General features: G+C 48.0%; 5 protein-coding genes across 5 annotated transcripts; 2 read left to right on the forward strand and 3 right to left on the reverse strand.

Annotated features, from left to right (window-relative positions):
* Window positions 1–444: 444 nt before the first annotated feature.
* BABINDRAFT_160817 (uncharacterized protein) lies at window positions 445–2,823 on the forward strand. Its single transcript, XM_019128472.1, has one exon. The coding sequence runs from the start codon at window positions 645–647 to the stop codon at window positions 2,352–2,354; it is 1,710 nt and encodes a 569-aa protein (XP_018985878.1). The 5' UTR covers window positions 445–644; the 3' UTR covers window positions 2,355–2,823.
* On the reverse strand, window positions 2,693–3,974 carry BABINDRAFT_160818 (uncharacterized protein). Its single transcript, XM_019128473.1, has one exon. It carries the CDS (start codon window positions 3,562–3,564, stop codon window positions 3,010–3,012), a length of 555 nt encoding a protein of 184 aa, XP_018985879.1. The 5' UTR covers window positions 3,565–3,974; the 3' UTR covers window positions 2,693–3,009.
* A 697-nt stretch (window positions 3,975–4,671) lies between these two features.
* On the reverse strand, window positions 4,672–5,961 carry BABINDRAFT_166166 (beclin 1; the record flags this gene model as incomplete). The annotated part of the gene is made up of 1 exon (XM_019130400.1): window positions 4,672–5,961. One exon carries the CDS (start codon window positions 5,959–5,961, stop codon window positions 4,672–4,674), a length of 1,290 nt encoding a protein of 429 aa, XP_018985880.1.
* Window positions 5,962–6,652: 691 nt separating this feature from the next.
* BABINDRAFT_124816 (uncharacterized protein) lies at window positions 6,653–9,354 on the reverse strand. Its single transcript, XM_019126975.1, has 2 exons — window positions 6,980–9,354; window positions 6,653–6,928 (listed from the first exon to the last, which is right to left on the reverse strand). The coding sequence occupies exon 1, from the start codon at window positions 9,171–9,173 to the stop codon at window positions 7,149–7,151; it is 2,025 nt and encodes a 674-aa protein (XP_018985881.1). The 5' UTR covers window positions 9,174–9,354; the 3' UTR covers window positions 6,653–6,928; window positions 6,980–7,148.
* Window positions 9,355–10,281: 927 nt separating this feature from the next.
* Window positions 10,282–11,457, forward strand: SPP1 (Spp1p; the record flags this gene model as incomplete). The annotated part of the gene is made up of 1 exon (XM_019130401.1): window positions 10,282–11,457. The coding sequence occupies one exon, from the start codon at window positions 10,282–10,284 to the stop codon at window positions 11,455–11,457; it is 1,176 nt and encodes a 391-aa protein (XP_018985882.1).
* Window positions 11,458–12,302: the final 845 nt, after the last annotated feature.

Below are 12,302 nucleotides of genomic sequence, written 5' to 3' on the forward strand. Positions count from 1 at the left end.
TAAAGTGTGCAGTAACGCAAAATCATCAACCAGGTATCAGTTCTGGATGAAGACGTATTTCTATATTTATATTTAGTCCTAAATTTTAATCAGGATGGTTATTGTTCTGGTAATATTCTATTTATACCGATATAAATCAAAGGTCGCAAGCTGATAGGCCTCTGCAGAACAGCATTGACAAAAGATTGATCAGCCACCTGGTTTCTTTGTCATTATTTTGCCTAAACCAGACTGGTGAATAAAGCAAGACCTTACTATCATGCTATTTCCGTGATTACACTATCCCTTCACCTATTGAACTCTGTTTTACCCATTATAAGCCCATTCACCCCTCTTATAGTACGTCCCCATCTCCAGTCTAATCTACGTGCAGGACCAAAGCTGAACCGGAAAATCGCCGAATCACAAGTGACATACAGGTGAAACTACAATTACTACAAGACTGTGAAACTCGCCTCCCTTGCCTACTCCCCAGTGATTTAGCCTTTTAATCCATAAATTGCAGCTATCTTTGGGAGGTATACCAGCGTTGCAGCTACAAGAGTCAACCATTACACATTCATCTACCAGCAACCACCTCGATACACCACCTACCTGTAGCTCACGCCCCAATCCCCTCATATCTACGCAACCCTATAGTAGTAATGGAGTCCACGATATCTTTCAACTTTGCGGGCCCAGCTATCCAGTCTGTTGACCTCGGCCTCCCCAAAACTGCCTCTGTGGCGGATGAGCCGATGCTCAGCGTCAGGTCCCTCAGCTACGCTTACCCGCCGTCGACTTACAAACAGATAGTGCAAAAACGTGCGAAACTCAACGAGCTTGCCGCACGCGTGGCCGCGCACAGCCCGGATGATGAGTGCATTTCACGCTATATTCTTCTCACAGCCGAGTACGGCTTGCGCGTGCCGACAGACTCGCGCGTTGTGCAGACCGCGACTCCCAAACGTAGCATTCTCCAACGCGCAGAGTCGGGTGAGCTTTTTCCCGTGAAAGCCCCCGTGCTCAAACCCACTCCTGTGGCTACCCTTAAGCTGGAGACTGATTCCGAAACCAAATGGCCATGCGAGTGCGGCCGAAACTATAGCACGCGTGACGCGCGCAAAAAGCATCAGGTTGCACCCGGCCGTTGTGCCGCGCGCCATGGTGACTACGCCACCCTATTGCCCCTGCATGTCACTGCCGACGCTATTGTCGCTGTGGACGCTGCCAGTACGCCCTCGCCCCTGGCGTTGTTCCGGTTGCCATGTGAGTGTGGCCGAAAGTACAGCACACGCGATGCGCGCAAGAAGCATCAACTCGCGCCGGGACGCTGTACTGCGCGCTACGGTGATGCAGCGACAATTCCCAACATGGGGCCCACCAACCTTGAGCCGTTGGCGGGATCCACGACGTCGGAGATCCTTACAGAAGAACTGGCAAATCGTGTGGGATGCGAGTGTGGTAAGTTCTACAGCACGCGTGATGCGCGCAAGAAACATCAACTCGCACCAGGGCGCTGTACCGCACGCTACGGTGACGCGGCGAAAATTCCTAACATGGGACCCACTAACCTTGAGCCACCAGCTGCACCCATAGTACTGGAGGTTCTTGCGGAAGAGCTGCCCAATCGTGTGGGATGCGAGTGCGGTAAGTTCTATAGCACGCGTGACGCGCGAAAGAAGCATCAGCTCGCTCCGGGACGCTGTACGGCGCGTCACGGTGCACTCGCAACGATAGCACCCGGCGTGGTCACCGTGGAGGAAAAACGCGACGAAGACAAGCCTATGCCGCTTCTTCCCAAGCACGAAGTCTTGGCAATAGAGCCAGAGTCTAACAAGGTGTACTGTGAGTGCGGGAGGGGCTTCAGCTCCAAGGATACCAGGCGGAAGCATCAGGCCGCGCCGGGCAGATGTCCTGTGCGCACCGAAGGAAAGTTGGAAAAACCTTCGACGGAAGTGCTTGCACCAAAGCCCGAGTTAATGGTAAATCCCGAACTCGCCCCGAAACCATCTATCAATTTGTTCGCAAAACCAGAAGTAAAGGCAGAAAGCAAAGAGGAGAAGAAAGAAAAAATGGATATTTCCAGCTTAATGAACAACGAAAGCCCCCCAAAGCCTTTTACTGAGATCCCAAACGCTCCAGGAGACGATGATCGCGCCCCGTGCGAGTGTGGCAAGACATTTAGCACCAAGAGTGCGAGGCGGAAGCATCAGAAGGCTGAGGGGCGATGTGAGGCGCGCTATGGCCCCACCGCAACGATCAAACCACATATTTTTACCGCCACCAGACGGACAAAGGCGATAGACGAGACGGACGAGGGGACGCCGGGGGGGAGTGTTGAGCCGGAAAAACTAAAGGAGAACACTGCGTGAGTGGCCAAAGGATGGTATAAATTGCTGTCAACTTCTGAAGTCACAGTTGACATTAAGCGAACAGCGGATAAGCAAGTTTATTGAGGTGAACACCTTGTTTTCTATTAGTAACAGGTCTGGTCTAGGTTTCCAGTGAACACCTTGGGCGAGAATGGTGGAAGTATACCCGTACTATACTCGTACTGAGTTGTAAGAGCTCTATGGGAGAATTACGAGCTGTTTCTAAAACTTACGGGGTAAGTTTAAGTGGGTTAGAGATTCTAATAGCTTTATAAGCAAATTCACCGACGTGGAAGATTTATTCGTGGAATGAATTTAGAAGCGAACTGAAAATAAAACCCGTGCTTACATTTCGACAAAGATGTGAATCTTAAATGTTAGTAAAAGGCGCCAAACAGTATGGCGCATCTATTATTTTGTAACTCCAAGCCCATTCCTGAAGTTTAACTCAAGGTACAGATAGTTGAAAGTAGCCCTCCAGGAATGTTGAGTATTTCAATTTTTCCCATAGACTTCGACTGTGAACATTCCCTAAATCCTTGTAACACCTCCAACCTCCAGAAAATCTTGTCCTTGCCGTTCTCCGTAAAATCTTTCCATAGTCAATTTCCGGAAGACCTAATCAATATACCTCCAGCTATTCTACTCCTATATCTCATAATCTTCTCTTCTTGGTGGCCCGATTCTCCTCTTCCCCTTTCACCAGACGCTTCTTTCCCTTTACGCTTTGCCAATACATTCCGTCGCTGACCTCCACCGGAAAGGCACCTTTCAACTTCATTGCCAGCTTGCCCTTGATCTTCATAGTTCTCACCACCTCCAACGTCCAGCTGCCTTTTTCAATGATTCCCATCGGGAACGTCGCGTAGATTGGAAACACCTCCGTGATTAACGCGCGGTATTCTTTCAAACTGTATTTCATCTTCTCATCAGTGCCCAAGAAATAGGCATACATCTCATCGGAGAAAAACGGCGGTGCATATTTCGCGTATTTCGGTACTTTGTACATCAAGGACAAGACTAATGTGGCCGTCGCTGGTCCCACCCCTTTCAACTTGCACAATTCATCTAGAGGCTCCTTGAGAGCTGTGAGATACAGGTCCAAACCGTCCTGGACCAGATCGCAGTTGGCAAAAAACTTGGTAAAGGCATCAGTAGTAACGTTGACAACACTAGATTCGTCGTTAGAGGCAATAAGTTTGGGCAACATTGGTCTGAACTTGCCCTTGGCGCTGCGCGTGTTAGTTCTCCCCGGTAATCCCCAGCGTTACATACAGTTTCCAGTCCATGAGCATTATCAATTCTTTTCTGTTGATGTGGCACCGTTCCGATTTGAAGCGGTCAGCGACGAGCTGCGGGAGCGTTTCGTAGCGCCAGGTGTCGAGCTGACCAAAAGACATGTCACCGTACATCTTGGTGGAAAACGCGGCAGGGTTATAGTCCTGGCAGAGCTCGCCGATCACGTAGGGATAGAGTCCTACCGCTACTCTCTCCAAATAAGTGTAATCCATGGCAGTGTGTAAGAATGGGAGATAGGTTTAACACTTGGAGCTAAGCTCAAGCAGAAGCTATCTTATCAGAAGTAATGCACAGAAATTTCAGTGTGACGCGAAAAGACGCGATGCGCTAGCATGGCCGTCCTGTATCAGTTCGACTAGGATGAGTATCACAAAGTGTACTAGTATAGGGTAGGTGTATAGTAAATATGCTAATAATACTTGTAATTGTTTAGTTTGTACATTGCAGATATCAACATATGTTTTCTATAGGTGAATGCCATTCCTTGTCACGAGACTAACACCTTTATCCTCTATAGCTTGGGATCTGGCTTGTTTAAAAATGGTCCATTTTTTACTCCTCAGGGTCCTATTAAAATATTTCGAAATTTCCTACGGGTATGATAAAATATGATGTCGGAGGTTGTCAAATAGACTTTAATCCAATCATAAATGCAATTTATCGGTTATACGCTTCCCTAAGCCGAGTTCAGATTTTTAAGGCTACCCCTGAACCATACAAGACTCATCATCTCTATCTATTCGGATCCATCCAAAGCTAGTCTCGAAGTACCGAATATTAGCCGTCCAATTATGGTATCCCCTTCAAATCGATTATGGCCGGAGTAGTTCAACCCTTGAAACCCATACCTTTCTTTCTGATTAGCATATGTATCGGGATGTGCTAGGGATGAAACGCCCTGTATTACCTATTGCAGGTCATACCCAAAATAAAACCCATTGCCCCCAAGCCTCTAACATCCATGTTTAACTCCATAGATAAAACTATCCGTGGCTGAAATTTGAACCACCACCCAAACTTACCCCTTGTTCGCCGCGTATGCCACTAACCACTTTACGTTCGTAAGCAAAAACTTGCACGCCATTGTCCACTCCTCGCTCACCGTCCTTGCCGATAGTTTAATGCTCACCCCACCCACCTCCTCGCCCACCATCTTGTACGGAAGATCCATACTACTATCTGTCTCCTGTATCTTGCTCCAGATCGCGCGTACCACATCCACTAGCGCGACCATCGCGGCGTCCAACTTCCCGTGAGTGAACAAGCGCTCAATGGAGTACTCTCCCGAAGAAAACGCCTCCAATACTGTCACCTTTTTTGCAGCTGGCGTCCTCTCGCTCTGTCCAATCTGCTCGATCTTGCTCTGAGAGCCCATCGGCCGGAGTCGGTACTCAGGAGTCGTCACGTCGAACGCGCGCACAAGCGTGGCCAAAAGCAACACCACCTGACCAAGTGCCGCGTTAATCTCGTTCCACAGGACTCGCTCGTTCGCCAAACTGCCCAATCGCAAGCCGTTGATACACCCAAACGGTCCCTCGTGCGAAATGCGAAACACGTCACCATAGATATTGGTAGCGCGAAGAGCATCCAATTGTGCAAGGTTTGCACGATACTGTGTCGTGACCCGATCTCGCTCACAGTGAAAGTCCGAAATCTCTGCGTCAAGCTTGTTTCTAGCCACGAGAAACGCCTCCTCCTCGGCATTGAGGGTCACAAATTCAGCCTCTATCGCGGTCATTTCCAGTTCAAGCGCCATTTTCTGCGCCTCCAACGCCGCCAACTCCGCCACCAGGGCCTCTTCCTGCTCCTTAAGCCCCGCCATTTCCGCTAAAACGTCATTGGAGTGGAGCTTTGGCCCTGGTTGATCTTTGAGCTTCCGAAGGAACAGAATGTAAGTGTCCTTCTCCCTGGCGCTGCTATCAAAGCGTGCTTTCATTGTGTCCACGAGCAAGGTCACACAGTCGGAGCATACGGGGTAGTCGATCTCATACGTCGCGGATAGCACCTCAAACACCGTCGCGAGCGTGTTGAAACGAGCGGAGATGTTGGTGTGGGTCTCGCTATGCTTCTGCTTTGGCAACATCACAAACGAGCGGTCTACATCCGCATCATAATAGTTTTTGGTGCTACGTGCCGGCGCATTACTGGCTTCTTCGAGTATCTGGAGCCGGTCCGCCGGTACCACGGGCGCAAGGTGATCGTCAGGCTTTGTCTTGCTAGCCACAAGCAAGTCAAGCTGGGCAGCACTCAAGTCATAGAGCGATTCGTGGATCTTGATTGGGAGATGACACCGTTCGCAGTGAAACATGATTCTGTCTCTGTGTTAGGATGGGCCGGAGAAATAGAGCAAACATCTGGAGCATCTTTATCTTATCAAGTTGCGAACTCCTGCACAGTGACAAGTATAACACGTGATTATAATGAATTGTAGATCACGTGATAGTAAAGTAGTGGAGATATCTCATAACGGGAGGATATATAGACGACAAGAAGTGGAATAAGAAAAGCAATATCTGTTGGGTATAAATCTAGGGAGAATGGATCTTTTTATGGTGGACATTTTACTCCTAACTACACCGATTCTATTAATAATTAAGCCCTGCCCCTTATAGCCAGTGGTACATTATTCTCGGTTTACATAAAGAAATCCGCACCCTCTTTTCATATCTATCACCTCCAACTTCCTTGATTATTCTTTTCAATTATCGTATATTCTTTTTTAGACACAATTTTTTTTCTCCATTTATTTTCTCTCTGCCTATTTCTAGTTCTTTCTCAAGCCTATTCTTTGACTCAAAGCGTTAGATTTTGTTTGTAAATACGGTGTTTATTGTTACAGTTGATACGTTGGTATTGTTTGACTTCGACTGAATATTTACAGGAGAGGTTAAGCCCGCCAAGAACAGCACAATATGCCTATAGATAGGGCAAACTGGCCACCTTGCTTCACATAATTAGCGGGCGTCCTCCACCAAGAATATGCCTACGTATATACCTGTGTCCAGAGAAAAGGTTATCCCTAAAAATCTAAAATGTGAAACGACAGCGCTTCTTCAGTAGTTCAAACCATGAATTGATGAGATAAAAGATATCGGCTGATTTTACACGCGCATGTGGGAATTTTGGGCAATAAGCGAGGATTTTTATTCTGTAAGCTCTATCTCTCCGGACCCATTCTTATAGCACCATATTGTCACTTATATTATGTTGCTTACCTTTCAAATCGTTGGTTTGTCTATCAGGATGACACCATCTTCGACGAACTAACAACCCACCTTTCTATTGTTAACATCAATTTGTATTCATAGTTTAATTAATTTCCATACTCACTACTATTTACATGATTTGGCCGGCGCTCTAAGTCGGTTTTGCATCCCTGAACTGCTTCACAAAAAGCTGTAAATCTAACAGCAAATACACTCAGTTTGAAAGTGGTTCCGTTCAATCTGAAGATAAATACTCTCAATTTAGTAGGCAACATTTCCCCCGCACTTGCTAGAACGGCGCAATCCACTCCGCATTATGCTTCAATCCGTATTCTACGTGCCCTTCTTCAGTCTTGCCCAAGCTCGTAAGATAGCACCCACGCTTCTTCTGCTTGGCTTCAGTGTACTTTTCCACGTACTCCGTCAAATTTCCCTCTAAGGCCTCCGGCACTGGGACTAACTCGGAGAAAATGGTTTTATCAGTGGGAACGGCCAAGTAGCCGAACTTACGGTTGCGATGAGCCTCCTTACGGGGCTCGAAGACGGCATATTTCTGGTTAGCAATAGGGGATTTGGAGATGTAGAAGCGAATGGGTTCGCGGATGAGAATCTCGACGTGTTCGGGGGCGTAGATTTCGAAAAAGGAACTTTCGGAAGTTCTGGCACTGGAAGTGCTGGACGCGCCATAAATATCAGAAATGACCCTGGGAGTGGCAATAGTATTAGAAATATCAGGCATTTCTCTTGAACTACCCGCTTCGCTGTCAGTTTTACGCGATGTCGGTTTAATCGTCAAGTACCCCACACCCTTCACCACCACATCAATTGAACCATGGAACCGCGGAATCACATACCGTCTGAGCTTCTCCACCGAATCCTCCCCAACCGAAAAGATCTTCTCATTTGACCTATCCCTTTTCGCGCACGTATACTTCGCCTTTTCCATCCCGGAAAACACCCATTGACGTGCAGCGCTGTGTTTTACCACCTGCGCGATTACGCCGCGTGGCGGAACCACATACGCAAACCCGCCCATCGAGTAGGCCTGGCCACCACGCACCGTCTCATACCGCTCGTGGTACTGGTTCTTGCGGATCACCTTCTCGCCGCGCCCGATCGCGGCAATGTCGCGGGGCTGCATGTAGTCGTAAATCCCTGCACCCGCGCGTGCGCACCCCGGCACGTCCACCAATGTGAGCTTGTCGTGCACCTTGTATTTGATATTCTCCTTGGTAAAGCCAGGGAAATACGACGCACCAGGACCAACTTCCTTGCTAGGGATGCCCCAGAGATGCTCTGCGGAGCTCAGGTTGAGAATCGTCTTGATGAGCGTGCTCTTACCCGAGTTAACCTCGCCCACAATATAAGTAACTGGTCCGAGTCGCTTCACCAAGCGCCGCACACTCCAGTCACACTTCGCACTCGCAACAAAGACGTTTTCTGCGCGCGCACCAACTGCGTTGCGCAACACGTTAGCAAAGTATGCGTGTCCGAGCGTCGCGGCGTTCACCTCGTTAGGGAAGAGAAGATCAGTTTTGTTGATCACATAGATAACTTCGCACGAGTCGCAGTCCTCGAGAGGGTAGAGACCGTGGGGAAAATCAAAGGCGTTGATCACGTGGACGAGTTGGGAACCAGGTGGGATTTTGCGGAGGATTTCATTCATGGGCGAGGGGGCTTCGAGGGTAAATTTGTTACTGTGAACTGCATCGTGGCAGCGGAGGCATATGAGTTTGCTAAACTCCATTGGCGGAGCTGATGCTTCGTGTGTGTGGGGAGTATCGCATGTCACCTTCTGACCACCCGCCGCTACCTGAACTGCCGCCTCTGCCCGGACTATCTCGTCCGTCACTTGGTGGGGGGCTTCACCAGTACTGCTAGTGAATTTCATAAACTCCTCGTCCGTCTCAAAGACATCCGCATTCAACAACAATCGTTGGTCCACTGCAGAAAGATGCGAAACGGTATGTCTCACTGCCTTCTTGGTCTTCGGCCTAGGCATCACAAAGTAGCCGCTCTCGCCTGGCACATCCTTCTGCAAGGATACGCCGCAGGAATCACACTGCGTTCCGGGGGCAAAAAGCTCCGCTACGGGCACGGAGGGAAAGTTGGTCGATACCGGAGACGCACTATACTGTTCAAAATACTGGTGCTTGCGTAACTTCTTGTCGAAGCGTTTATCTTTGGTCTGGGCGGCCCTGCTGGATCGCAGGAACGAGGGCGGGAACGAGTGGCATGGTGCCACAGAAACGCTGAGTGCGGCAAGGAGACGTGGAAGTCTTGTAAACAGGTGTGTATGAGATCTTAAAATCATGTAACTTGCAAGAGAACTGAGAACGGGGCCTGATCTTAAAGAAGGAACTTGTTAGATGGAGTTTGTTGGCACTTGAAATATTTCACTCCTGCATGGATAATACTTTTTTTTTCTTCTTTGCGGCTATATCAGACCTTGGCTGTTAACATAAGGGGTGTTCTATCATTCGAGTTAGTTTACAATCTTAGAGATTTACTAATTAACAAACTATTCGCAAAGCTAATTTTGAAAAATGTTAACGTTTTGTAAACCAGCTACTGTTTGCAAATGGGACGATCTCAAAAAATATGTTTAATTTGTCACGTGATATGAAATGTAGAGGATGTGCCACCCTATAAACACATTTAGCAGAAATGCTTGGTGGTTTAAAGTAAACAGGTAGTATAAAAGGTAAAGAGAAATATGGTGTTCAAAGTAACACTAGATATAGAGCTGTCTTAGGTACTAGTATACGTATATTCCATTTTATCCCGCTGTTGTTCAGTTTGAGTCGAACAACGCTGCGTCAATGTTAATTAGGGTGGCCAGAGCCTGCCTAACCCCATTGCTTCTTTTCTAAACTAAATATCTATCTATCGCAGGAATTTCAACACTATAATCTCCTTTCTGGCCCCACCCTAATCTGTAACACTGCCTCTAGCTGACAGCAAACACGGTATAGTAGCATGACATACGCCGGTATGCTAAAACAGACAGTATATTGGATCATAATTGCTAACAGAGGTAGAGATATGTTTTTTTTTCGATATAACCATAACTGTTACCCGATTTATTTTAAAGGTTGGAACTCTAATACTGGAAATGGGTCTTCTGAAAGCGGTTAGACAGCCATTCGATAGTAAGTTATATCGAGCTTACATGCAAGGTTTTCAGTCTCAGCAGCCCCTACCAGGAAAATAAGGGTCCACTAAGAGAGATCAATTCGAGATATGGCAAAGACAAAGGCGAAGAGGGTAAAAATAAAGACGGGACATTCAACGAGATATGAGTATACCAAACGTTGTCTGTATGGTTACATGGTATCTTAATCACGTGACTACACGTATCTAATTTCATCAAAAACGCACCTTCAATCATCTCATCATTCACATCGCATACTCACTCATCCATGGACGACTCAGAAGCAGAAACCGACAGAAACAACTCGTGCGCGCTGACACTCGAAGCGCCATCGTCTCCTGAGACCGAGCTCGTTGCGCAGGGCAAGCGGAAGGCCACACGCAAGAAGACGGGCAAGCGCGCACGCATCGAGGTCGCGCCCGACTCCAACCGCGACTTGGCGATCAAACGGCTCTACGAAAAGTACAAGAAAGCACCACAGTACGACCTGAATAGTGAGGAAGTGTTTTGCATCTGCCGTAAACCCGACACGGGCGAACTCATGATCGCGTGCGACGAGTGCGACGAATGGTTTCACTTCTCGTGCATGAAGTACCCGAAGGACCACCAGAAGTTGATCTTCAAGTTTTACTGTCTCTTTTGCGAGTGGCGCGCGCTCGGCACGACCTTGTGGAAGAAGCAATGCCGGCTCCCTGGCTGTCTCCAGCCTATCCGCCAGGTCTCGAAGTACTGCTCGGAGGAGCATGGGATACTTTTTATGAAGAAATACGTCTTGGACCGCGCGTTTCGCGAGGATAACTTGAGCGTCCTGGAGGTCAGCACCGTGGCGGGGCTTGCGGATGTGGCCGTGATAGCTCGGCTCGGTGCGGTGTTTCCACGTATCGCGTTCTCTGAGGACTACGCGGAGCTACCCGCGGAGACACGCACGAAAATCCAGGAGATTTCCACGGCGTTAGCTGCGGCCACGCACGCTACTGCCGAAGTGCGTGCGAAGGCCGCGTACGTAGCGCGCCTCAAGGAGCGCGTCCGACTCTGGAACGACACTCTCACGGAGCGCATCAATGCCGACACAGGAAAGAAAGCCAAGCGCATCAAGGTGGACGTGTGCGGATTTAACAGCCACTTGCGGCTTCCGCCAACGTCTTGGGCCGAATTTACGCGCAGCGCCGAGTACCTGCAGCCGTCAGATGCCGACGCCGACGCCGATGCGTTATATGTCGCATATTCGAATCGCGACGCGACACGCGCATACCACCTGGTGTGCATCACTGACAGGCGGAAGTGCATCAAACACAATGGCTGGCTTGCCATAGCAAATGATGAGGCTAGTACTGCGCTCCACAATCTCGAGCGTGTAAAAAGGCAGCTCGTCGACCGCCGGGAGGTCATTTTGAAGGACTACACGATCCAGGTGTACGAAGGAAGTCAAAAACTGACAGAATGAAGTATATAGTCCTTACGGGTCTAGTGGGTACTAAATCGGAAGTTGCGAGTAAGTTTTGTGGGAAGTACCGGAAAACAGAACTTCCGAGTAACGTTAATGATACCAAATGTTTGGTATTTTCTAATGTCCTGAACGGAATTCCAAGTATCGTCAAGGAAACCGGGTGAGTTGACTCAGCGAATCGAGTAATAAAGGACAGGTAAGCGTGGAGTAGCACCTGTGAAAACGGAAGCCGAAGACACTTGAAATTAGTATTCGAAGATGGAAAAGCATAGGCACCACCTTAGCGAGGTCAATCAAGAAGGTCATATTAGGTATGTTACTCTTTCTTAAATTGCGAAGCACTATCCCTGTTTTTTTTAGCCCGATACGGGCCTTGGGTCTTATCATAACTTAAGATAATTGTAGACTCTCGGGTACGTTCCGACGACACATGCTTCCGACTCATTGAGAGTCCATACTGAATTTTTGCAGGTTTTAGGGATTCGACACCCAAAGTTTATACATCATCGCCCAAAATATACGAAAGAGAGGGCTCCTCTCTAACCAGATACAATGTCTGGTCTGATTGCTGGAAAATTAAAGCGGAAGTGACTGTGAAAATGGCACATCTTAGCCGAATGGTACGAATTTGAACTGCGTATATGTATACACGGAATCTACGAAAATTAATTCAATCTTGACTAGTAATCCAATATATCACCCTATAGTGGATGTACAAAATTCTTATTTCGCACTGACAACCACATGCAAAGTAAGCCACTACTTTTTGAAATTACCGATTATATTGTCCAACTGTATAGTCTAGAATCCCACAATAATCTCACTCTTTGTTCTCACAAATC

This window comes from Babjeviella inositovora (genome assembly GCF_001661335.1).
Source record: "Babjeviella inositovora NRRL Y-12698 unplaced genomic scaffold BABINscaffold_4, whole genome shotgun sequence".
Taxonomy (NCBI): Eukaryota; Fungi; Ascomycota; class Pichiomycetes; order Serinales; genus Babjeviella; species Babjeviella inositovora.